This window comes from Corythoichthys intestinalis, chromosome 21, assembly GCF_030265065.1.
Source record: "Corythoichthys intestinalis isolate RoL2023-P3 chromosome 21, ASM3026506v1, whole genome shotgun sequence".
NCBI lineage: Eukaryota > Metazoa > Chordata > Actinopteri > Syngnathiformes > Syngnathidae > Corythoichthys > Corythoichthys intestinalis.
This window is the reverse complement of record NC_080415.1, coordinates 31,419,000-31,444,927: the sequence shown is the minus strand read 5'-3', so window position 1 is coordinate 31,444,927 and position 25,928 is coordinate 31,419,000. Positions and strand designations below refer to the sequence as shown.

Below are 25,928 nucleotides of genomic sequence, written 5' to 3'. Positions count from 1 at the left end.
CCTCCTCAGTTGTAGTTTCAGCTAAGCAAAGCAAAGGACCGCCTCTAAGGTGCTAGTCACATGATCTGTTCGAAAAATAATTTTTTGGCCGATTATGAAATACTTTGAAGGATTGTTGTTCATTTCGTTCATTTTTGTTTATTTGCTTTGCAACTTTTATAGACAACATTTGAGCGGCCGGGTCTTTATTTTAAAGAGGAAGTTCAGGTGTGTTTTTGATGAGATGCTTTCTGGAAGTTTACCAAACAGTTCATCGCGCTACCAAATGCTAACGACCAGACTCCACGATCCAGCCAGTCACTGAACTGACGCCACCTTATGTATTTCATTGACAGAAGGCAAATTATTGTGCTGAAAAACGACATTATAAAATACAAAAGCCATTGTTAAAAAATACATTATGAAAAAAATTACTTTGTGAAAAAACACTTTTTATCTTGTAAAATCTAATTGTGCTGAAAAACAACATTATGAAATAAGGACTATTGTGGAAAAAGGCATTATGGAAAAACAGAAAAAATACTATGTGAAAAATGCTTTTCATCTTGTTAAATCTTTATCAAAATATCATTACCTTATTTTACATTTTAAGGGCCATATTACACAATTTATCATTTATCAAATGTTTTTCTTTAATTTTGACCCTTTTAATGTTTTTAATGGGGTGGCCTTGGCGCAGTTGGTAGCTGTGGTTCAATTCCCGGCTAAGACTGCCCACTGCCGAAGTGTCCTTGGGCAAGGCACTGAACCCTAATTTGGCAGCAGCACCTTTGGTGTTTGAATGTGTGTGTGAAAGGGTAAATGTGTGCTAATGTAAAGCACTTTGGGCACGGTAACCATGTAGATGAATACGCTATATAAGTACTGTCTATTTACTATTAACCCTTTAAGGTCTGGGCCTATTTTGTCTTATTTTGCATGCCTTTGAAGTTGCCTTTATATTTCAAAGAAAGAATTGTTTACGATGGCCTGGTTTGGTCCCTTTTTTTGTGACACCTTGAACTTCATGTCCAAACTGTTGTTTCCTTCACTGACCAATTATAAATCATCATTTTGGGCCCAAAAAGACCAAAAATTCCAAAATCGTTTTGTCAAAATTTTTAATATTGATGTCCAATTGACAACCAAACATGCGTAACGAACCGTTTTGAAACTATATAATATTTATTCAACATGTTAGGATGAACATTCAACCAAAAAAACTTAGAATAAATAGTCTTATATTTGACAATTCAACATAAACAACAGGTATAGCCATAGGCGTTTTTTGCCTTTATACATGCTCCAGTCAAAACAGGTTATATACAGCAGACCTAACAGTGAAGAACAGTGAAAAAATATATACCATCTAACACAAAAAGTGTTTAGAGGCCATCTCTTTATGAGTTTAGGTATTGCGGCCCATCGCCTGATGAAAACTATGTACACACAATCAAGCTTCTTGAACACACATTTATATACACAAATTGAGAAGATTGATGTGGGAAAAAAATATATATATAACATTGGGGGGGAAAAGCATTTTCAAAAATATTTACAATAAACAAGTTAAATTTTTTTCAGTCATGCCACTCCGAAAAGCAGTTTCGTCCTGGAATTAGACACGGCTACATCACACAGCTCACACTTCCATGGGGTGTCGGTCCTCTTTCCACCCTTCCATTTTCATTTCACTTTACTTTCATTGTCACTATAAATGTACATGAAAAAAAGTCAGTATTTATGAAAATAATAAAGTATAAAATAAAAATATATACAGAAATAAATAATAATGGAAATCTATATGTATGACAATAGAAAGAATACCATAGCTGAATATGTGCTACATCCCTAATCTTCATATAGAAGGAAGACCACAAATTATACTTTGATCCGATATGCACATTTTATTATTATGTACACAAACACACACTTATATTGCATGAAAATTAACTTTGTCTTGCAATATCAAAAGAAACTTTCAAAAGAAACTTTTTCAGCAGCATAAAAAAAAAAAAAAAATGGGTTGGCTTACCTCTGCTCGTCGATGGCGTCACCCACGTGTTCAAATCCGTCACTATCTTCACTCGAGGACTCTTCCGAAGAAGACGATGATGACGAATTTGGACCATCCTCTTCCTCACGTTGATCAAAAAGCACAATTGCTTGCGCTAAATTTAGTTATCCGTTCATTCTCAAAGTCACACAAAGTCGCTCGCTCGCTCGATTCAAACGGCCGTCGGTCGCCACCTCGCTGCTTCAGAACACTCCTCCCTCTCGTTCGGTGGAACCTCGCACGGCAGTTATATTTATTTAAAAAAAAAAAAAAACGCATGTTGTGCTTCCACTGTGACTTCGAAAGGGTTCGTTTGATTTGTGTTTTTTTCATGGAGCTTCCGTTTTGAAAAAGGAAAAGAAATGATGGAAATATAGACATAAACAAATTATCCATGCAGCGTTTTAATGTTTTTTTGAGAGGACAATAAAACTATAAAACTTAAATGACAATATCTCACGTTTTAGTTGGTCGATTGACTTCAAATAACAACGAGAGTAAACCGCAACTTCCGCACTTTAAAACGAGACCAACCAACGGCATGTGGGTGACGTAATTAAAACGCGAGGGCGCTTCAAAGACGACGTGCGCTGAGGACGCGCCGGCGCGTCCTTCGACTCTCAAGGGTTAATATTCCATAGCCAATAAGTTAAATGAATGCTTTATAAATGGTTATTCACCTTTTTTTGTGTTGCATCAGGTATTGGTGGCTTGCAGTTTGGCGGTAACCCTCAAACAGGAAATTATGGTATATAGAATTTAAACTTGTATGACAAGAAAACATCAGCCTTAGTTCTTTTCTAATGCAGGCTACGGCGCTTATGGACCAACTGCTGATGGCAAAGCTGGAAAATATGGTAGGCACTGAAGTGGCCATTTTGTCTTTTAAAAAATTTTTTCTGTTTCATTGAGACAAAAAAATGTATGCAATTGCAGGTGGAGCTAATCCAGGTGGTGTTCCTGGACAATACGGTAAATATGGATGTTGAGAAGCTAGTACTGGTCACCTCATAACTACAGTTCATCCTTGCGGTCAGGTTATGGTGGCGGTTACCCCAATATTGGCCACCTTCTTGGTCTTGGCAGCAATGGACTCATGGCTGGCAAATATGGTGAGTCACTCCTCTAAAAAAAGATTCGGTCTTAATGTCCTGAATTTGCTATTTATGTTGCAGGTTACGGTAGAATGCCCCATGAAGTTCAACCTGTTGGATTTGTCCCACAACTCAAGTCTCCTGGTGCAGGCCCATATGGTAAACATCTTTGGCAACAAATTATGTTAGCAAATGATGAAATGGTGACTACCTTTTCAGGTCCAGTGGCTTTACCATACCAACAAGGTCCTCTTGGATTTGGACCCAATGCGAACTATGGTGAGAACGTTAAAATTATGACTGTAGCACCACTTTTTGGTGGTTTTTTAGTGGATTATCTTTGTGGTTTCTAAGGTGCCGATGGTTCCTATGGACCACAAAGCCCTGGAGATGAAGGGAAACTTCAGTCTTCTTCAGAAAGTCGAGCAGGTAGAGCGCAAAATTGATCATAGTGATTCACTCACCAAAATTTGCACATACATGCGGCTTTTCGTAAATTTCGATAATTTTGCAATCTTGCAACAAAATGGCTCAGTGGCGCCCCCTTGAATAAAAAAAAAAAAAAAAGGCCTCTCCACTTAGGTTTTTTTCAAAGCAGAGCGATGAAATTTGGGTAGTCGATACGTTGTGCAAAACTGCTTCAAAAAGTCTCTTGCACCCATATTCCAAACCCAACAGGAAATCGGGTATTTTGGATTGAATGTTGAAAAACATGCCATTTTAGTCAAAAACCAACGTGCACGTTTGAGACCATTGCGCTGAGGAAGTTAGTTGGATCCTCCTCAAAATTGGTGAGACTCTTTGAGATATATGAGATGTTATCAAAATGGTGAGTTTTCATTCACAGGCCTGACCTGGGCGGGGTACCAAAGTCGGGCATTTTTTGAGGTTTAGGATTAGGGTTTAGCTGTTGCATGAGAACTTTAAACAGGATTTGTGTTCATTTTGAACAGATTCGCCATATGAATCGCGACCAGATGTGGCTCAGAATGCTAACGGTACTGTACGACCGCCTCCAGAAAGACAACTTTTTTAAACACAATTCTGTGTTTGACAACAATAGACGTCCAATCCTACTCCAATGCACTTATTTACCATTTTTGTGCCTTTTTTTTTTAGACAATGTGGGTTATATAAGTGGAAGCAAACTGCAGCCAGAAGGTAAAATCTCTCATTTTTGAAAGGGTCCACACTCACTGCCCGGACAAATAAATTGGACTTTTATCGCCATCAAACACGATAATTTTCTGTTAGTGATTTCACTCCCTTCGGCGCCCACCCCCGCGCCAATGGATCCCGCCTTCACGCCGCCAGGAGCAGACCAACTCCAGTCCGACGCGGCCTCAGATTCCGACACGTCTCCTGCACCGGAGCGGACTGCGCGCCAGCTCCACCTTCCGCAGCATCTCAAACTGCATTTTAACCCTCAAGGCAAGATGCCGAAACCAGATTCAGCTCGAATTTTGCTAGCTGCTTAACTTTTTTTCTGGTCTTTAGGGTCGAAGAACTCAAAGTATAACTTGAACGGCTTCTTTGGGAACAGCGGCTACCAAGGTAACGACTCATTTTGAGGAAAACAGTGGACAAATGTTTAATGGACGTTTCCTCCCGCAGGTTAACACCACAGTTATCCTTTCCTGTGTTATTGTATGATAGTTATCATCAATTCCTGATTGTAAATTGAGTTTTATTTACTCTTTTGTGTAGTCTTTTTGTCAAACGTTCATTGATTTGCTATGGTAACTGTTTATCATACCAATATATACCTCTTGTGTCCTGCACTTGTTCATGGCAAACAGTTTTACCCTCTGGTTGTCGTCAGTGTTTTTGAATGATATTTCTATATAAAAAAACAAATGCGCTCTAATTTATTTTGCATGATTTTTGTTTTTAATGATTTGTGGTAAGAATGTGGTCTTGTTGTACAGTATTTGAGCGATTAAAATCAAAGACACACTTGAGCGTTGTGTGTGAAAGACTACACTTTGTAACTAAAAGCTTGGGGGTGCACTTGGCAAGCTAAGAATTTACTGAATATATCAAAATTGACATAAATCTTGTATAATGCATCAAAACAGAACACGGGTGAATGAAGAGGACGCTGGGATATGCATACAGTAGTGGTCGCTCTTAGCCAATTGGATGGCAGGAATGCTAGGCAATAGCCAATGGCGGAGCAGTATGTTACATTCAATAAACTCTGGTAACTGTGAGTACTAGCCATACTGTATTTTTGCCTTTCGAAAGAAATTTCAGGATATGAAACGAGGCAATATTTTCCCATTGAGGCATGTCTTAACCTGAAAATTCTGTATGTTGAGATGTTCGTAAGTAGAGGTACCACTTTAAATTCAATGGGATACTTTTTGTGTGGATAAAACAAGGAAAACTGTGGGCATGTTAACTTAAAATTCAAGGAAATTTGAGGAAATATTGATAATTTTCAACTGGGAAAATTGATGGGAATCTTGTTCAGTTAGCAGAACGGCAGGAATATTGAGAATGTAACTCTAGGAAAATGATGGGAATCTTGAAACTGTTCAATTAGGGAAACAGTGGGAATCTTGAAACTGTTCAGTTAGGTAAATGTTTGGAGTCCTCTAAGTGATAAATCAATTAAAAATGGTGGCAATCTTGCATCTGTTAAGCTAGGAAAATGGTGAGAATCTTGAAACTTCAATTAGGGAAATGGAAGCAATTTGAAACTTCAATTGGGAAAATGGTGGGAATGTTGAAACTGTTCAATTGGGAAAATGGTGGGAATTTTAAAACTGTTCGACAAGGGGAAATGGCAGGAATTTTGAGAATGTTAAGTTTGGAAAATGATTGGACTCTTTAAACGGTTCAATTAGGGAAATGGCAGGAATTTGAAACTGTTCAATTAGGAAAATGGTGGGAATCTTGAAACTGATAAATCAAGGAAAATGATGGCAATAATGAATCTGTTAACAAGGAAAATGGAAATATTGCATTTATTAAGATGGGAAAATAATATGAGAATCTTGAAACATGAAAAATTGTCAGGAATATTGAAACTCAATATTAAAGCGAATTGGAGGGAATCTTGATCATGTTTAGCTGAGAAAATTGGTGGGAATCTGAAAATTGTTCAATTAGAAAAATGGCAGGAATGAATGTTAACCTAGGAAAATGGCAGGAATTTGAAACTGTTCAATTGGGAAAATGGTGGAAATCTTGAAACATCATTTAGGTAAATGTTTGGAATCTTCAAACTGATGAATTAAAATGGTGGCAATATTGCATCTTTTAAAAGTGTGAATCTTAAAACTTCAATTAGGGACATGGGAGCAATTTGAAACTTCAAATTATGAATATTGTGGGAATCTTGAAACTGTTAAATTTGAAAAATGGTGGGAATTTAAAAGCTGTTTAACGAGGGGAATTGCAGGAATTTTGAGCATTTAAGCTAGGAAAATGGTAGGACTCTGGAAACTTCAATTGGGGAAATGGCGGGAATTTTGAGCATAGGAAAATGGTAGGACTCTTGCAACTGTTCAATTGGGGAAATAAACGGAATCTTGAAACTCTTCAATTGGGGAAATTGTTAGGGATAGTGAAACTTAAAATTCAAGGAAATTGGAGGGAATCTTTAAACTGTTAAACCTTAAAAATTGTCCGGAATATTAAAAGTTCAAGGAAATTGGAGGGCATCTTGATCATGTTCAACTGGGAAAATGGCAGGAATTTAAAACTATAATTAGGTAAATGGTGGGAATCTTGAAACTGTTCAATTTAGGGAAATGGCAGGAATTTGAAACTGTTCAATTAGGAAAATGGTGGGAATCTTGAAACGAATAAAGGAAAATGGCGGTAATAATGAATGTTACCTGGGAAAATGGAAATATTGCATCTGGTAAGCTAGGAAATTGATGAGAATGTTGAAACTGTTAAACCTGAAAAATTGTCAGGAAAATCGAAATTTAAAATTCAAGGAAATTGGAGGGAATCTTGATCAAGTTCAACTCGGAAAATTGGCGGGAATCTAGCCACTGTTCAATTAGAAAAATGTCAGGAAGCAAGGAAAATGGCAGGAATTTGAAACCAATTAGGTAAATGGTGGGAATCTTGAAACTGCTCAATTTAGGAACTGGTTGGAATCTTGAAACAGATAAATCAAGGAAAATGGCGACAATATCGAATCAGGTTTACTAGGAAATTAGCGGGGAATATTTCATTTGTTAAACTAGGAAAATGATTGGAATCGTGAAACCCTTTACTTGGGAAAAATGGCGGGAATCCTGTTGAATGGGAGAGAATATTGCTTCTGATAACCTAGGAAATAATGGGAATCTTAAAACTGCTCAACTGGGAAGAGCGCTGGCTTTTGAAACTGTTCAACTATGAATATGGCAGGAGATTTTTTACTCTATAGGACTGGCCCAAATTCCATTCTTGTCATTTGCAACCTTTCCCCAAAGCAAATAATCTCTCTTTCCAATGACTTAAGGTGAGATGGACTCATTTTCTAAGCCTAGAGGCAACCTGGATCGCGCGCATGGCCTTTCAGGTGCGGATTAGCGCAGCTTTATCCTTAAGAAGAATAAGAAGCCGGCATTCGATACAGTCAACGGAGGGGCGCGATGGCGGCGGCCCTCGGTGACCTGCCGTAGGATGCCGGAGCGGCGCTGGTCACCATGGGGCCGCGGCTGTTGGACTTCACTAAAACTCCTTCGCACCTCCAGTTTAACAAATACGTGCTGACCGGTTACCGGCCGGTGTCGACCGCCCACGAGTGCGTGCGGAGTCTATTTTACATGCACAACGAGTTGGGGAACATCTACAGTCATGGTGAGTCTTGTTTTTCACGAATTTCTACTAACAATGGCCATGCTTTAAATGTCAAGTTCTTGCAGGGTGATGACAGATGTCCGCTAAACTCTCACTTGTGTCCGTTTTTCCGAGCGCACTTGACAGGGGCGTGTAATGAGGATATGGGATTAGCTGTAATCGGCCCTGAGAATCCCAGCACTGGAAATATCCCGCGGCTAACTGAGTGGGGGGTTTTTCAGACGAGCGTGGATATTCACACGTAGGTGGTAAGAAAAACTCAGGTTGGAGTGGGAAAAGGTTCTGATTTTTGTGTGGTAGGTCTTCAGTTTGAACCCTTAATAGTTGAAAAGAACGTGATCCATAACGAACTGTTACTTACTCACAGCCAATACTCCCAGTTTAATTGAATTTGATATCTATTATTGGCAATGGATGGAAGTGAGTTAACAAAAAAAAAAAAAACTTTTTTTTTTTTTAAATAAAAAAAGGGAAATATATATATTTTTAAAAGGCTTAAAGCAGTGCCTCTCAATTATTTTCTGTTATGCCCCCTATGAAGACGTAAACTCTCTGCCGCCACTGTAAATATACTGTAGTATCATTTGTCTATAAAATTCTTATTATAAGAAGTACACCTCGACATAACATTGTGTCCTTTTTAATATTAAGCAAAAAAAAAAAAAAAACATCCATACTGTAAAAATACTTTTTTGGGCCGTTTGACACTGAAAAAAATAAATAAAATCAATAAATAATCATGAATTTGAACTCGAGAGGACAAAATGTCAAACTATTATACTGAAGAAAAAAAGAATTAATACAACAAAAACAACAGTGTCATTGAACAGAGAGACAGTTTTTTTTTTTTTTGCTGCAGGCAGTATCAGCTCCTTTGCTGTGGTGTTGGGTTATTTTTCATTGAGCAACCTAGTATGCCTCCTAATGTGATGCTGACAGTGTTAGCTGGTTTACTGATGTAATACTGACAAAGCGGGACGATTGTTGGCAATATTCGGCACGTTTCTTCCTGGGGAAAAAAAACAATTCCGCTGAAGAAGTCCGCTGCAAACATTTTTAGAAAAAGTAAACAGACTGGTCTTTCCTCGTTTTCCACCGTACTAAAGGTCAAAGCCAAAAGCAAAATGCTACAAACGCTTCGTCATATTTCTTAGTCTAAGCTTTTCATATCTCCAGTGGTCTTTGCTGTGTGTTCTTGTTTGGTTCAAAAATACTGCGCACATGCTGAAAATGAGAGCGCCACTGCCACCCACTCAGTGGATGTGAAATGACACTTTATTCTAGTACGACAAAAAAGTATGTTCCCCAAGGTCACTTGCGCCACCCCTAGCATCGCGTCCCCCCCCCCCCCGGGGGCGCCCGCCCCACTATTTGAGAAGTACTGGCTTAAAGTAAAATAAATTGCCAATTTTTTAAAGAAAATTATGAATGATACCGTAATTTTTGGACTGTAAGACGCCACCCACCAATTTTGACAAGAAAACTGCATTTGTTCAATGGCAAACTGCACCAGACTATGAGCCACAGCTGTCCTCACTGTATTATAGGATATTTACACCAAAAGATACTAAGCAGAAACACATTTGACAGTTGCATCATAAGACTGTCATAAGACCAAATGAACCACCATGAAGCTTTGAACCAATTGGCTGCAAAGCTTCATTTGGCTATTACTGCTCCCCTTGGAGAGAGAGTTAACCTCTGCTGCCACCACTGTTGTTGTCCAACATGCCTCCTAGCATGCAATGCAGTGCTACAGATAAATAACGATGCAAATTCATGTTCTGTGCTTATTATATCTATTGATACTATTGAAGTTGTTTCATTAAATGCTAGTTATGGTATTTGTTAACACTTTATTTGACAGTGGCGCCATAAGACTGTCATAAGACAATCATAATTATGAAATGACACTGCCATGAGCTTTAATGAATGCTTATGACAGTTGTCATTTGGTGTGATTTGGCAAATTACGTCACTTTTGAATGGATGTAAAAGACCCGAGCAGGACATAATTGGATTTAGTGACATAATTTGTTGGATGACACTTAATGACGTCCGTCAAAAGCATTCAATAACGCCGATGATAGTGTCATGTCATAATTATGATTCTCATGACGGCGCCATCAAAGGCTGGCAAGTGTTACCTATTAGCCCAAATAAATCAACAAATAAGCTGCACTGCACTATAAGCCACAGGATTCAAAATGAGGGGGAAAAAGTAGGGGTTTGTTGTCCGAAAGTTACGGTACGTTAATATTTTAAGTTATTGGAGGCCATAACCAGAGTGCATTTTTAAAAAAAAATTTAAGATTAATGTACAATAATTTAATGGATAAATGATTAATAATTATTAAGTAAAATTGGGGTCATTTAAGAAATTAGCAAAAAAATCGTTTAGCAATTATTATGCATATAATTAAAATTGTAAAAGATTTATTTGTATTTTTTAAATATAATTTTTATTTCTTGTTTTAACAAGTGCTTTTTCCTAAAATTAGAGGTTCAAGTTTTAAAAGCCTGGCGGACCTCCAACAAAACATCTTCCCGTTGTCTCCTCAGGCATCCCTTTCTTCGTGTTCCTGGTCCTGCTTCCATTCAGCATCCCTTGGCACGAAGTGGACAGCGTCTGGATCGGCGTGGTCCACTACCTGGCTTGCCTCAGCCCCACGGTGGGCTCAGTTCTCTACCACGTCTTCATGAACCACGTGGGCGGCGAGCACGTCTACGACACGTTGCTGTCCCTTGACATGTTCGGCGTGTGCTTGGTCAACACGCTAGGTGAGTTCTACTCAGGTAACGCGTAAAAATGTCAATTCTCACAAAGTTTCTTCCGCTCAGGTGCGCTACCCATCATCCACATCACGCTGCTTTGCTTCCCGAGCGCGCGGCGGGCAGCGTTGCTAGCTTACGTCTTCCTGTCGGCGTACGGTATCTACCAGGCCACCACGGCGCGAACCAACGTCCTGCGCCTGCGGGCCTTCGTGTGGCAGGCCGCGTTCCGCTTCGGCCTATTCCTGTTTCGCGTCTATGGGCGCGGGGCGGGTAGCCCCGACTCGCTGCGCCATTTCGTCATCATGGACTCGCTGGCCGTGCTAGGCGGGCTGGTCAACGTGGTCCAGATTCCCGAGCGATTCGGCCCGGGCCGCTTTGACAATTGGGGTAACAGTCACCAGATTATGCACGTGATGGTCGTTTGCTCTATTATTTATCTTCACTGGGGGACCTTGGAGGATTTGACTTGGGTTAAGAATTATCAGTGTCCTGCAGAATGAAGTTGATGTCAATGGTAGCAACTGAGTAGACGTCCAAGTCATTTGAACTGGAAGGGCTGCCAGCCTCCCACTCAATGGCGTTGCTGGTGTCTCTTGGGGCTCCAAGCAAGTGGTCCATTTGGCCTACCAACCCACCTGTGCCACATCAAAAGTTGGCACACAATATACAGTGAGGGGCAGAAGTATTTGCAACTCTTGTGATTTTTGTGCAAATTCACCCACTTAGAAAATAGGTAAAGATCTGCATAGATGCATTTCCACTTAGAGGCATAATCTTTAAAAAAAATCCGGAACTCACATTGTATGATTTTTAAAAATAATTCATTTGTAATTTACTGGGGTTCATAAGTATACAGTGGGGCAAATAAGTATTTAGTCAACCACCAATTATGCAAGTTTTCCTACTTGAAAAGATTTGAGAGGCCTGTAATTGTCAACATGGGTAAACCTCAGCCATGAGAGAGAGAATGTGGAAAAAAAGAAAGAAAATCACATTGTTTGATTTTTAAAGAATTTATTTCCAAATTAGAGTGGAAAATAAGTATTTGGTCACCTACAAAAAAAGCAAGATTTCTGGCTGTCAAAGGTCTTCTAACGAGGCTCCACTCGTTACCTGTATTAATGGCACATGTTTTAACTCATCATCTGTATCAAAGACACCTGTCCACAATCTCAGTCAGTCACACTCCAATCTCCACTATGGCCAACACCAAAGAGCTGTCGAAGGACACCAGAGACAAAATTGTAGACCTGCACCAGGCTGGGAAGACTGAATCTGCAATAGGTAAAACGCTTGGTGTAAAGAAATCAACTGTGGAAGCAATTATTAGAAAATGGAAGACCACAAGACCACTGATAATTTCCCTCGATCTGGGGCTCCATGCAAGATCTCACCCCGTGGCGTCAAAATGATAACAAGAACGGTGAACAAAAATCCCAGAACCACACGGGGGGACCTAGAGAATGACCTACAGAGAGCTGGGACCACAGTAACAAAGGCTACTATCAGTAACACAATGCGCCGCCAATGACTCAAATCCTGCACTGCCAGATGTGTCCCCCTGCGGTTCGCTAGAGAGCATTTGGATGATCCAGAAGATGACTGGGAGAATGTGTTATGGTCAGATGAAACCAAAATAGAACTTTGGTAGAAACACAGGTTCTCGTGTTTGGAGAGGAAGAATACTGAATTGCATCCGAAGAACACCATACCCACTGTGAAGCATGGGTGTGGAAACATCATGATTTGGGGCTGTTTTTCTGCAAAGGGACCAGGACGACTCATTTGTGTAAAGGAAAGAATGAATAGGGCCATGTATCGAGAGATTTTGAGTGAAAATCTACCATCAGCAAGGGCATTGAAGATGAGACGTGGCTGGGTCTTTCAGCATGACACACACAGCCAGGGCAACAAAGGAATGGCTTCGTAAGAAGCATTTCAAGGTCCTGGAGTGGCCTAGCCAGTCTCCAGATCTCAACTCCATAGAAAATCTGTGGAGGGAGTTGAAAGTCCGTGTTGCCCAACGACAGCCCCAAAACATCACTGCTCTAGAGGAGATCTGCAAGGAGGAATGGGCCAAAACACCAGCAACTGTGTGTGTGAAAAGTTTGTGAAGAGTTACAGAAAACGTTTGGGCTCCGTTATTGCCAACAAAGGGTACATAACAAAGTATTGAGATGAACTTTTGGTATTGACCAAATACTTATTTTCCACCATGATTTGCAAATAAATTCTTTAAAAATCAAACAATGTGATTTTCTGTTTTTTTCCACATTGTCTCTCGTGGTTGAGGTTCATCCATGTTGACAATTACAGGCCTCTCTAATATTTTCAAGTGGGAGAATTTGCACAATTAGTGGTTGACTAAATACTTATTTGCCCCACTGTAAAAGTCCACCATTACCCCTAACCTCTGCACCCCAGTCAGTCATGATCCAACTGCTACCATGGGCAAGACTAGAGAGCTTTCAAAAGACACCAGAGAAAACTTGTTGAGCTCCACAAAGCTTTAAAAATCTATGGGACAATTGAAAAGCAGCTTGGTGACAATAAATCAACAGTTGCAGCAGTTGTTAGAAAATGAAAGGCTAAACATGACTGATAATCTACCTCGGTCTGGGGCTCCATGTAAAATCTCCCCTCGTGGGGCATCACTCATGAGGAGAAAAGTGAAGGCTCAGCCTAGAACTACACGACAGGAGCTGGTCAATGACCTGAAGAGAGCTGGATGCACAGTTTCAAAGGCTACAGTAAGTAGAACGCTACGGTGCAATGGTTTGAAATCATGCATTCCTCAGAAGGTTCCCCCGTTGAAGCCAGTACACGACATGTGAAGTTTGCCAGGGACCATCTGAATGATGCAAAGGGGTCATGGGAGAAAGTCATGAGGTCGGCTGAGACCAAAGTACAACTAGTTTGGTGCAAACTTGTTGTGCGTGGAGAAAAAAGGATGAGTACAATTCCAGGAACACCATCCCAACTGTGAAGTATGGGGGTGGAAACCTCATGCTTTGGGGCTGCTTTTCGGCAAAGGGAACAGGACGACTGTACTGTATAAGGCAGAGGAGGAATGGTGAAATGTATCGTCAGACTTTGAGCCACAACTTGTAGATGAGTTGTGGCTGGATCTTCCAATATGACAATGATCCGAAGCACACAGCCAAGCTGACCACGGAGTGGCTGCGTAAAAAGCATATCAAGGTTCTGGAGTGGCCTAGCTAGTCTCCAGATCACAATCCAACAGAAAATCTTTGGATGGAGCTGAAACTTCATGTTTCTCAAAGACAGCCCTGAAAGCCGACAGATCTAGAGAAGATTAGTGTGGAGGAATGGGCCAAAATCGCCATTTCCATATGTGAAAACCTGGTGAAGATCTACAGAAAGCGTCTGACCTTGTAATTGCAAACAAAGGCTTCTGCACTGATTTTCTCAGGGTTACAAATACTTATGAACTCCAGGAAATTACAAATAAATTGTTGAAAAATCATACAATGTGATTCCCGGATTAACCCCCCCCCCCCCCCCCCCATTATGTCTTTATAAGTGGAAATGCATCTATGATGAAAATTTCAGACCTCTACCTATTTTCTAAGTGGGTGAACTTGCAAAATCACAAGGGGTGCTAATACTTCTCCTCAGACAAAATAAAAACAATATAAATACAAGAGAGGTTTGCTACTGCAGTGTCATTTTAGATGTCCTGGAGTACATTGTTTGGCAGCCATAAGGGGCCCCTTTATTGGCCGGGGCCCCAAGCAACTGCCTGACTTGCCTGTCCGCTACCATGCCCCGGCCCCCCACTTCAAATGGATTGGACGTCTAGCGCCATTAATGGCAGCTAATCAGTTAAATGTGGGAATCTTAACTGTTATACCATAGAAACTGCAGGAATCTTGAAATGGTTAAATCAAGGGAATTGGAAGGAATCTTAAAGGTTTTTAATGTCATGGATGTATTTTATCATAGGACAACATTAAAGAGGGTTTTTTGAAACTGTTAGGCTGCGTTCAGACTGCAGGCGTATCTGATTCCAATCTGATTCCTCAAGTCTGATTTTCAGGGCTGATTGTTGACATATTTTTTAGCAAGGGTCCAAATCTGATCTGGGCCTGTTCAGACTGGGCCACATATTTGACACACCTGAAATGTTGCTGGGGCAACGAAGGCGTCAGGCTGCATAGAGGGATGTTATGGACAGTCAAAATCTGGGCTGTTCAGACTTGAAAATCGTCTTGATATGAAACCATTTCCTGTATGTGGTTTCAATCAGTCTCACAAAAAGCAGATTTCCATGCATTGCTGCTGTTCAAACTGCTAAAGAGGCATCAAGTTTCAATCTGAGTGGGATAAAATTCAGATTTTGGCTGCCAGTCTGAACAAGGCCTTTGAGTCCAGGTCTTGCATATGTATTTTTTTGTTGGACGGATTACAAGAGAGTTTGAAACTTCAAGATCAGTTTTTCACTAGTTTATACAAAAACTGAGCTTATTTAATGTCAGGGTGCTGTAATTCATATTTTGATAGTCAACTATGATTATAATCTTTGTCAGAAGTGAACAGAACAGTATGTAAGGGTACTTTTATTGCACTTTAGCCCTGGTGGCGCTAGACTAGTTTCACTTCTATTGTGCATGCAAGAATACTCTGCGGAATTCATTCACAAAAATCCTGCTTACTTGATCTGTACAGTAGCAAAACTTATTTTTAAAAAGGGCATAAAGTATATATTTTTGCATCTTATTCCTGTGTTGTTTTTTTATACTTAATGCAGCCAAATATTTACTAGTTGTCCGATAACTGACTTTTTAACAGATATCCTGATGTTGTCAAACACCAAAAACCGATACCGATATATGCGGTCGTGCACTTAACGTGTTATTGCTAATTGTATTGTGATGCCCCCACTGGATGCTTTAATAATGATAAATGTAACAACCTCAACGATTTCCAAATAAACGTTCTGCAAAAAAATAGAATTTCAACTGTTATAGAGAATAAATGTACCATATAAATAAATGTCCATAATTAAATAATTCACAAATCATGTTTACAATAGTTACCCCCAAAGAGCCCCCAGGGTAGGTTGACCAAAAGTCCTCTTTTGCCCGGACATGTCCACTTTTTACATCCTGTCCGGGGTGTCCGGTGGGGTTTTATAAATTCATGAAGATGTCTGATTTTCATCATTTCACGGGACCAATTAGCGTGTGTTGAAATTGACTTACGCTTTGCACATAATACTACGGTATGGCGCCGCCTGTAACGTGTTGCTAGAGAGCCTGCCCAGTGAATGTTTTCTCCGTTGCAGAACCAGTCATCAGAGCAGTGTTCCATCATCCCCCAAAGTGTTAAAACAACAAACAAAAAAACCCGTAACTTTAGTCTGTTTTTTTTTTTTGACCAAAGCATTAGAAATACAGGCAGGCAAACATGCCAATGCAATGACAGTTCCCAGGAATTGTATTTTATTTTCTAGTTTTCTTAGTGACTATTTCTTTCTGGTGACGCAGTAGTGCTATGTAGTGAGTTCATAACTCATTTTTCAATCATTTACTGTTCAATTTTTGCACCATGATGCTTGGGATGTTATGTGAGCAGACTTAGTTTAAAAACATCTAGTGGTCCGTAAGCATAACTGGTGTGCCAAGCTGTGACCAGCTTTCAATATGCATATTTGCCCAAAACCAAAAATGAAAAAGTGATATCGATATTATCAGACAACTCTATAGAATATTCATCCGTCTGACAAAAACATGAAAAACGAAGCGTAAAACACGTTATATTTACAACTTTTTTTTTTAATCCGCCATATTTCATTATTCAGTCGTCATCCGAGCTACTGTCATCTTCGCCTTCGGAAACGTCGGCAATTGGAAACCTCAAGATGGCCGCCACTCCGCTCAGTTGAGTCAGTTCTAAAAGAAAAAAATCAGGTAAAGTGACGACATTGTGACCATAAGTCCATTTTTGTTGTTACTTACGTTCCCCTGATACGTGAAGACTTGAAAATATTCTGTGTGAAGAAGAAAATCGTGTTTTGTGAAAAAATAAATGGAAAATAGAAAAGTGACTTTCCCCGCTTACCTGACATTTCCACCGCTGTCTCTCACTTTGTCCACCAAGCGAACGTAGCGCGCCCTTGTGGGCACGTCTTGATGCCTGCGCGGACGTGAAAACATTGAAATCAAAATGATCATACTTTCAGTATTTTATATTTAAAGATTGGGAATGATTTCTTACCTGAAGAGCTTATCGCTGACCAACAAAGTGTCGACGGCGAGGGCTTCTGCCGCTCTCTCCACGTGAGCCAGTCTGCCGGGAATCGGAAATCCGTCAATTCCGGAATTATTGTCGGGAATAAAATAATGACTCACCCGTAAAAAGCTCTATCGGGCTCGTGTTGCAGCATTTTGTAGAAATCCTCTAAGGCTTTCACTTCTCCTGCAGCCTGAAGTGACGACACTTTGTTAGCTACCATTGACAGTGATAGACGTCTAATCCATTTTGACTAGGAGGGCCGGCAGTGATAATCGCTGCCGGCCCTCCCAGTCGAAATGGATTAGACGTCTATCCTTGTCAAACACTGAAATATGATCGTTCATCACCTTCGTATCGGACAGCCTGTTCGTCACAGTAGGATCGGAGAGGATTTCTAACCAAAAAAACAAGTAGTAAACATTGTAAAATATGATTTTTACTAAAGATGTCCCGATTGATCGGGTCCGATCACGTCATTTTCAAAGTATCGGAATCAGCAAAAAAATATCGGACATGCCTATTTTTAATATATATATATTTTTTTTAATTAAATCGTTTTCTAATTGTATTTAACATTACAGACAAAATGTCTTACATTCATCCAGTCTTTAACTTTGGCTTAAAGTAGGGCTATCAAATTTATTGCGTAAACGGCAGTAATTAATTTTTTAAAAATTAATCATGTTAAAATATTTAATGCAATTAACGCATGCGCTGCACGACCCACTCACGCATTCAATCTATAATGGTGCCGTTTTACCTATATAAAGAGCTAACAAGCAGTGTAAAATGAGTAGAGAGAATTTTGGCAGTCTTTGGAGCCTCTATTTAATTGGCTAAAGCCCCCTCTCTCAACAATTAGAAATATCGTGGGAAGCAATGTGGGGAGAATGAGTGGTTGATCTTTTCCTTAACACCCTATGTTACTTCCCAACGCAGAGAAGATATATCAATTGGTGCCACTACGCACGGTCATGGTTGCACTTCCCATCATGCATTTGGGCAGAACATTTAAATGGCTACAGTATCATTTACTGAAAGCTCAACAAATACACTAGATGGCAATATTTAGTCACAATATACAAAGTCACATTTATCCTTTAAGAATAACAAGTCTTTCTGTTCGTGGATCCCTCTCACAGAAAGAATGTTAATAATGTAAATGCCATCTTGAGGATTTATTGTCATAATAAACAAATACAGTACTCATGTACTGTATGTTGAATGTATATATTCGTCCGAGTTTTATGCATTTTTTTCTTAATGCATTGCCAAAATGTATATGATCGGGAAAAATGATCGGGAATGATTTGAAAAAAACCCCCAAAACAATCGGATTAGGAAATATCGGGATCGGCAGATACTCAAACTAAAACGATCGGATCGGGAGCAAAAAAACATGATCGGAACAACCCTAATTTTTACATTTTCAAATCTTTTCTCGCCAACCTTTAAGCGAGTACTTATGACCCGACGACGAATGGACCATCATAAACTTGGGTCTGTTCTCCAGCAGCAGCTTGTTGTCTTGCCGCACGGCCTCTTTGAAGAGATACGTCATGAACTGATCCTTCACGAAGCCCGGGCTGGCCACCAGGATGCACTTGACCACTGTTGGAGGACGAAAAACGCCACAGAATGACAAATCTGACCAAATTTCGTTTAACAGTTTGCGAATATTACCGTCAAAATTAATGTGGCGAAGTATGGCCTGCATGACGGCTTCGTAGAACCTCTCGAGAGCCTGCGATTGATCGGGATTAATCTCGCGCCATTTATCTAAAATGACGGCGCCGAACCTTTTCGTGTTGCGTGCAGCTCCCCCTCCGCTTGCGGGGAATGGTGAGCTCCACTTTGGCGCGGAGAAGCGTCATGGCGGGAGTCACCAGCACCAGGTTGGCCAGGCCCTCCTGCATCACCACCGCCGCCACGTCGGCCTTCTGCGTGGCGTCGCATGCCTCGTCTGAGAACGGAGGGTGTTAAAAAGTTGCGTTTCTGGCATCGAGGGTTCGGCGGACGGTTGAGTTTACCGATTCGGGCCAAGACCACGCTGTCCCAACTCTTTTTGGCCAGGGTGAATTTTCGGTTGAGCTCCAGCTCGATGGTGTGGTAAGCCCCCATCTGATTTTAAATGAATATATTTAATAGGGCTGCAGCTATCGAATATTTTAGTAATCGAGTAATCGACTGAAAATTCTATCGAGTAATCGGATAAAACTTTTTTTTTTTTTAGGTAAAGAGCAACTACGAATATAATTGAGAAAAAAAGACATTTAATCCGATATTGAACCATTTTCAGTCAATCAATGTCTTTATTTTCGATGTACATTGTTGAAAACAGCCAACAATTGCATCTAAGATGTGACTAGAAAAAAAATTCACTGCTTTCACTCAAAAAACGTCCATATCTTATAAAAAAAAACCCAACATATTCCTTAACTAAAAATGTAATTACGCTTGATAACACACATCACTTGAAAGCTACGTGTTTCAATTGAATTTCCATTTGAGTCAAGCTAATTTTAAGTTAGTCTAAACTGTAAGTACTGATAGGATTTTGAGTTTTTGCAGTGTTCAAAATAAATGTATGACACCTGCTGTATTGGAGGACATTAGGGACCAGTGCTACTTGGTGTTTTAATCAACAATGACTACTGAGCTAAAATTGACAGTTAGCTTTACAATGTATTAATTTTACACCCTCATCACTCTACAGCGCTGTGTTTTTACAGATTAAATAGAGCCTGTATGTAAGACACGTTAGCCACGCATCGACAGTGGTCATAATCAATAGAAACCAAGCCCTCCGAAGGGCTAACGTTACGTTAGCGAGTGACAGTAACATTATATTTATTAGCGATGAGAAGTCTGCTGCTTAAAGATGACGGCTGTTTACTAACGCTGCCCATACGCGGCCGAGTCTGTCATTTCGCATCTAGTCCTAAATGCATGCGATATCTATGAGACTCATCAGACACTACCTGCTACCACACTAGCATCCTGCGGGCATAGTTTTTAGCAACGTCGGTGTATTTTGTAGCGGCTGTGGTAAGTTTTTAAAAAAAAATGTAATTGCTTCTTCCTCTACGCACGTGACGTCAGCGCGTCGTCCCGCATTAAAAGTAATCCGGGCAAAACGTGATGCTTAGAGCTGGCAAAATTAAACGGATCAGTTTTTAAACTCGAGTTGCTCGAGTACCCGTTCCAGCTCTAATATTTAATGATTACTGTAATTTTCGCACTATAAGGCGCAACTGACTATAAGCCGCTACCCACCAAATGTGACACGAAAACGACATTTGTTCATAGAAAAGCTGCACTGGACTATAAGCAGCAGCTGCCCTCACTGTATTATGGGGTATTTCCACTAAAAGATATTAACCGGTAACACTTTATTTGACAGCGGCATCATAAGACCAAGTGAACCACCATGAACTGATCCATCCATTGCTTCAAGAAGCTTCATTTGGCCATCACTGCTCCCTTGGGGGAGACAGTCAACCTCTGCTGCCATCTGTCAACACTATAATCATACAAAAAACATTAACTTAAGTTGGTCTTAACAGGGAGCCGCTGGATTCAGCCACGTTAAATGAGTTTTGTCCTGTTCACTGTTGCCACTAGAGGTCAGTGTATCCACCCAAATCATTCAAATTAAACGCAAACACTTTCAAAACAAATCATTTTAACACCACTCTTACTAAACAAATACTCAATACTCTAGCCAAATTACTTGAGTTATTCGATGAATCGTCGCAGCACTAAAAATATTTCTAGTTATATTTATTTTCATTTCAGGAAAAAATATTTTATTTCCATTATTAATAGATTTAAATTTTTAAAAATTGTCAAAGGTTTTTGCTTTAGAGTCATTAAAATGATAAAAATGCAACCTTAGAAAATAGCACAGGATATTTAATATTGTTTAAAACGTTTTAGTAAAAAGATTTGGTCACAAAATGGCAAAAAAAAAAAAAAATCTTACAAAATAGCAAGATTATTAAATGATATAATTTTTAAAAACAAATATATAAAGTAGAACAGTATATTTAATATAGATTTAAAATGCGGAAGCAAAATGTTTTTTTTTCAAGATTTAATTAAAAAAAAAAAAAAAAGGTAAATATTCCATCTTGCAAATAAGCACAAAATTTAGAAATGAATTTTTTTTTTTTTAAATTAAACTACCGGAACTGGAATTTTATTATTTAAAAATATCACTTTTTGTTGTTGTTGAAGATTTAGAAGAAAACATTTTTAATTAGAATAATTAAATTATAGAACAGAAAATTAAAATAATAATAATTAAAAACAGAAAAAAAAAGAATAAGAAATAACTAGCACAGAACATAAATTTTGACCATACCATAACTAGCAAATAATGAAACAACTGGAACAGTAACTGAAGAAATATCAGAACATGAATTTTAAATTGTTATTTACATCTGCAGTGCTGCAATGCATGCTCAGAGGCATGTTGAATAACAACAGTGTTGACAGCAGGTGGCAGCAGAGGTTGACTGTCTCCCCCAAGGGAGCAGTGATGGCCAAATGAAGCTTCTTGAAGCAATGAAGCTTCGCAGCCAGTTGGTTCAAAGCTTCATGGTGGTTGATTTGGTCTTAGACAGTCTCATAATGCCACTGTCTAATACATTTTTATTGTTTAATATCTTTTATCTTGGAAATATCCCATAATACAGTGAGTCTAGTGTGGCTTATCTAAGAACAAATGTCATTTTCGTGTGAAATTTGGTGGGTGATGTATTTTTTTAGAATTTTTTTTTTTAAATCAGTAAATACTCATGTTTTCATTCAATTGCTGCCAGCCCCTCCCAGTTCAAATGCACCAGACATCTATCGCCGTCAATGACTAACCTTCACATACTGGTTCTCCTCGATATTGGTGCCCTTTACTCTCAGCTGGCAGGCCTGCGTGTCAAAGTCAATGGTCTCCACGCATAACGTCAAGGTGGTCCGAACTCTGGAGCTGCCCACGCTCCCAGTAGTGGATTCTGTCTGTACTTTTCTAAAGGGATTTAAAAAGTGTTTATTGAAGCCCAACGTGTACCAATAATTGAGGTGGGTACTTAGGTGCGTTACATTTCCTCAGTTACATTTACTTGAGTAACTTTTTGAGAAAAATGTACTTCTTAGAGTAGTTTTACCACTCAATACTTTTTACTTGAGTAGATTTGTGAAGAAGAAACACTACTCTTACTCCGCTACTTTGGACTAAGCTAGAGTCGTTACAGTTTTCCTCTTTCTACATAGTGACTTTATTTCTGCCAGAAAATGACAAAAGTGGTCTCAGTTTCACCAATGAGACGTCGCACCAATAACCACATAACTCCATTACAACAATCAGAGGTAACAATGTTTTTTTCTCCACTAGAAAGCACTCATGCTTTTTGGACGGTGATTTTTCATAGTTTTGTTGTGGTCTGAATTCGATTATTTTTGTGTCATCTTTTTGGTCTAATAAGGTCATGTAATAGGTTTGAGTACAGTATAATAATAACAGTTCATAAAGATGAAGTTGTACTGAAGGAAAAAAAATACCATTATTTTTAAAAAATCAGACATTGTAAGCAGTGACTCACAATTTCACTCATTACTTGAGTATTCTTTTCAACGAATACTTTTTTACTTGTACTTGAGTACATTTTTAGACAACTACTTTTACTTGAGTAATATTATGATTACCTTATGGTAGAAGCTCTCAGACTGTCTCCCTGTTGAAGTAGGTTGTAGGTGTGCCACATGTCCTCTGCTTCCTCTGGAATGAGCGTCACCTGACTGCGAAAAACACCCCAAACAAATGAAAAAAAAAACAAAACAAAAAAAACAAAAAAAAAAACCACAGATGGCAAGTTATGTTTTTGTCACTTTACATGTTATAACTAGGGCTGTCAAAATTATCGCATTAACGGGCGGTAATTAATTTTTTAAATTAATCACGTGAAAATATTTCACGCAATTAACGCACATGCCCCGCTCAAACAGACTAAAATGACAGTACAGAGTAATGTCCGCTTGTTACTTGTTTTTTGGTGTTTGGCGCCCTCTGCTGGCGTTTGGGTCCAACTGATTTTATTGGTTAGTACCATGAGTGAGCATGGTGTAATTGTTGACATCAACAATGGCGAGCTATTAGTTTATTTTTTGATTGAAAATTTTACAAATTTTAATAAAACGAAAACATTAAGAGGGGTTTTAATGTAACATTTCTATAACTTGTACTAACATTTATCTTTTAAGAACTACAAGTCTTTCTATCCATGGGTCGCTTTAAGAGAAAGTTAATAATGTTAATGCCATCTTGTTGATTTATTGTTATAATAAACAAATACAGTACTTATGTACAGTATGTTGAATGTATATATCCGTCTTGTGTTTTATCTTTCCATTCCAACAATAATCTACAGAAAAATATGGCATATTTTATAGTTTGAATTGCGATTAATCACGATTAATTAATTTTTAAAGCTGTCATTAACTCGGTTAAAAATTTTAATCGTTTGACAGCCCTAGTTATAACGTTCACAGTTAAGATATGTGCTTTAGTGCTGCAATGTTTAATCGATTAACTCGAGTGATTTGATTAGAAAAAGCTTCGAATCAATTTTGCTGCTTCGACTATTCATTTAATTAGAGTGGCGTTGTAATGTTTTTTTTTTTAAGTGTTTGTATTTAGTTTTATTGATTTAGGTGGATAAATTGACCTCTAGTGGCAACAGTGAATATGACATAACTCATTTCACATGGCTGAATCCTGCTGCTCCCTGTTAAGACCAACATAAGCCAAGTTTTTTTTTTGAGCTAATGTTTTTTCATGCATTCGTAATTATTTTAAATGTATATTTAATCATTTTTTGTGGGAATATGTGTTTGAACAATTTGTTAACAGCATTGTAAAAAAAATTGCATTTTATAGTGTTTAAGCTAACTGACTTTCACTATGTAAGTTAGCCAATTGTACTTTTGTTGTACTTAGATAAATCCTCATCAACAGTGAATATGACATAACTCATTTAACAAAGTGGAATCCAGCTGCTCCCTGTTAAAAACAACATAAGCTAATATGTTTTTTATGCATTCGTAATTTAGTTCATAGGTATATTTAGCTGTTTTTTGTGGGAATATGTGTTTGAATGGTTTGTTATGCATATTTTAGAAAAATAAACGTTAGCATTTTATAGCATTTAAGCTACCGGACTTTTGCTATACAGTTAGCCAATAATCCTTGAGTTGTACTTAGATCCCCATTTATTTTATTTAGTGCTGCAACGATTAATTAATTAATTCAAGTAATTCAATTAGAAAAAAGATTCAAATTAAATTTTGCCACTTCAAGTATTCGTTTAAATGAGTGGCATTGTAATTGTTGGTTTTGAAAGTGTTTGCATTTGGTTTTATTCATTTTGGTGCATACACTGCCCTCTCGTGGCAACAGTGAATATGATATAACTCACTGAACATAGCTGAATCCAACTGCTCCCTGTTAAGATCAACAGAAGCCAAGATTTTGTTTGAGCTAATGTTTTTTTTAATGCATTCGAAATTTAGTTTCAACCATTTGTTGCATTGTAAAAGTTAGCGTTTATAGCATGTAGGCTAGCGGACTTTTGCAATGTAAATTAGCCAATTGTTCTTTTGTTGTACTTATGATCCTCATCCGATTACTTGATGATTCGAACTAACCATTTCATTGATAAATCAATTACTAAAATAATCAATAGCTGCAGCCCTGATTTTATTCCTAAATACCGTTTAAGGCTAAACTCAGGTATTTTATTTTTAAATGAATGTGCAATCCTGCATTGTTTCAAGAAATGCTCGGGAATTTTATTAATGTTCCTAGTCCGATTACTCGATTATTCGAACTAACTACTTGATGGATTAATCGACAAATAAAATAATTGGTAGCTGCAGCACTAATGTGATTTGGGAAACACTTACGAAGCATTAATTAAGTATTACTTGGCTTGTATACACTTCAGCTACGCCGGTGAAAAGTGTGACATCCTGATTTTATGCATATGAATATTAAATATATTGTTGTTACAGAATGTCAACAAAATTGCAGCGACGTGGCACGTGGACAACAATTAGGTGAGCAAGCAGGTTAGCTTCGGTGGCTAATATGGTTAGCTCAATAGATAGCTCACTCACCCGGCGTTGTCTTTTTCAATGTCTCTGTGAAGCAGCTTCATGATCGCTTTTGGGTCGCCGGGTTGTTAAAAGTAAATGATTCACGAATGTGTATTAGCGATTGTCCTCATGGCGATCTTAATATTAACCTGTCAGCGTGAATGCTGAATCAAGTTGGGACAGGGAAAAGAGAAACAAATGAAATTGGTCGCGTAAGTGACGTCATAAGATAGCGTTGGCTACTTTACATCCGGGAACTTCGTACGTCAAATGCCATTTTGAATGTGGCGAAGGTGCAACTGTGCGCCTTTTCTCGATCATGTGAAATTTGGAAGGATAAATAATTTATTAACGGAGGCAATACATAGCCTATTAAGATATAGGACTTTTTAAAAAGAAGCTTAATGAAGTTTAGTCAGTTCATTTAGGTGCAGCACTGCTCGACAACGAATTGGCGTTGTATGTAAATCTATGGATGCAACCAAAAAGCATTCAGATATTTCATTTCCAAGAGGTTAATTTGTTTTTAACATCAATTTACTTTATTGACATTTGCATATTTTACACGGCCTCAGCTCCTGGCTGACGTCACACTCATCCACAAGTATGGACAAGTACAATACACACACGGTGAGAAAGGCTTGGTCAGTGCGTCATTGACAGTCGTACGTCGTAAATTCCTTCCGTTCTTGCCGCTCCCCCGAGTGTCCTTCCTCAGCACAACAAACAAAAAAGCGCTTAAAACATGACCGGGTTAGAATAAATACGACAAATATGAATGCTTTAAATACCACCGCACTCGTGTA

At 38.8% G+C, this 25,928-nt stretch overlaps 3 protein-coding genes across 3 annotated transcripts in view; 2 read left to right on the top strand and 1 right to left on the bottom strand.

Annotated features, from left to right (window-relative positions):
• The window catches only part of cmn (calymmin), a 29,674-nt gene extending 24,962 nt beyond the window's left edge, over positions 1–4,712 (top strand). The window contains exons 36-46 of the mRNA XM_057826888.1: positions 2,736–2,783; positions 2,845–2,892; positions 2,972–3,007; positions 3,073–3,147; positions 3,211–3,288; positions 3,349–3,408; positions 3,484–3,558; positions 4,083–4,127; positions 4,249–4,290; positions 4,384–4,560; positions 4,627–4,712. Of these exons, the coding sequence (XP_057682871.1) occupies positions 2,736–2,783; positions 2,845–2,892; positions 2,972–3,007; positions 3,073–3,147; positions 3,211–3,288; positions 3,349–3,408; positions 3,484–3,558; positions 4,083–4,127; positions 4,249–4,290; positions 4,384–4,560; positions 4,627–4,700 (758 nt within the window). The 3' untranslated portion in view covers positions 4,701–4,712. The remainder of the gene's footprint in view (positions 1–2,735; positions 2,784–2,844; positions 2,893–2,971; positions 3,008–3,072; positions 3,148–3,210; positions 3,289–3,348; positions 3,409–3,483; positions 3,559–4,082; positions 4,128–4,248; positions 4,291–4,383; positions 4,561–4,626) is intronic.
• A 2,984-nt stretch (positions 4,713–7,696) lies between these two features.
• Positions 7,697–14,226, top strand: paqr4b (progestin and adipoQ receptor family member IVb). Its single transcript, XM_057825342.1, has 3 exons — positions 7,697–7,938; positions 10,501–10,719; positions 10,780–14,226. The coding sequence occupies exons 1-3, from the start codon at positions 7,785–7,787 to the stop codon at positions 11,211–11,213; spliced, it is 807 nt and encodes a 268-aa protein (XP_057681325.1). The 5' UTR covers positions 7,697–7,784; the 3' UTR covers positions 11,214–14,226.
• A 2,223-nt stretch (positions 14,227–16,449) lies between these two features.
• pelo (pelota mRNA surveillance and ribosome rescue factor) lies at positions 16,450–25,921 on the bottom strand. Its single transcript, XM_057826385.1, has 13 exons — positions 25,144–25,921; positions 22,675–22,767; positions 21,847–21,997; positions 19,002–19,092; positions 18,771–18,934; positions 18,655–18,715; positions 18,421–18,582; positions 17,319–17,365; positions 17,088–17,161; positions 16,954–17,025; positions 16,798–16,872; positions 16,695–16,726; positions 16,450–16,628 (listed from the first exon to the last, which is right to left on the bottom strand). Exons 1-13 carry the CDS (start codon positions 25,182–25,184, stop codon positions 16,534–16,536), a joined length of 1,158 nt encoding a protein of 385 aa, XP_057682368.1. The 5' UTR covers positions 25,185–25,921; the 3' UTR covers positions 16,450–16,533.
• Between the last annotated feature and the right edge of the window lie 7 nt (positions 25,922–25,928).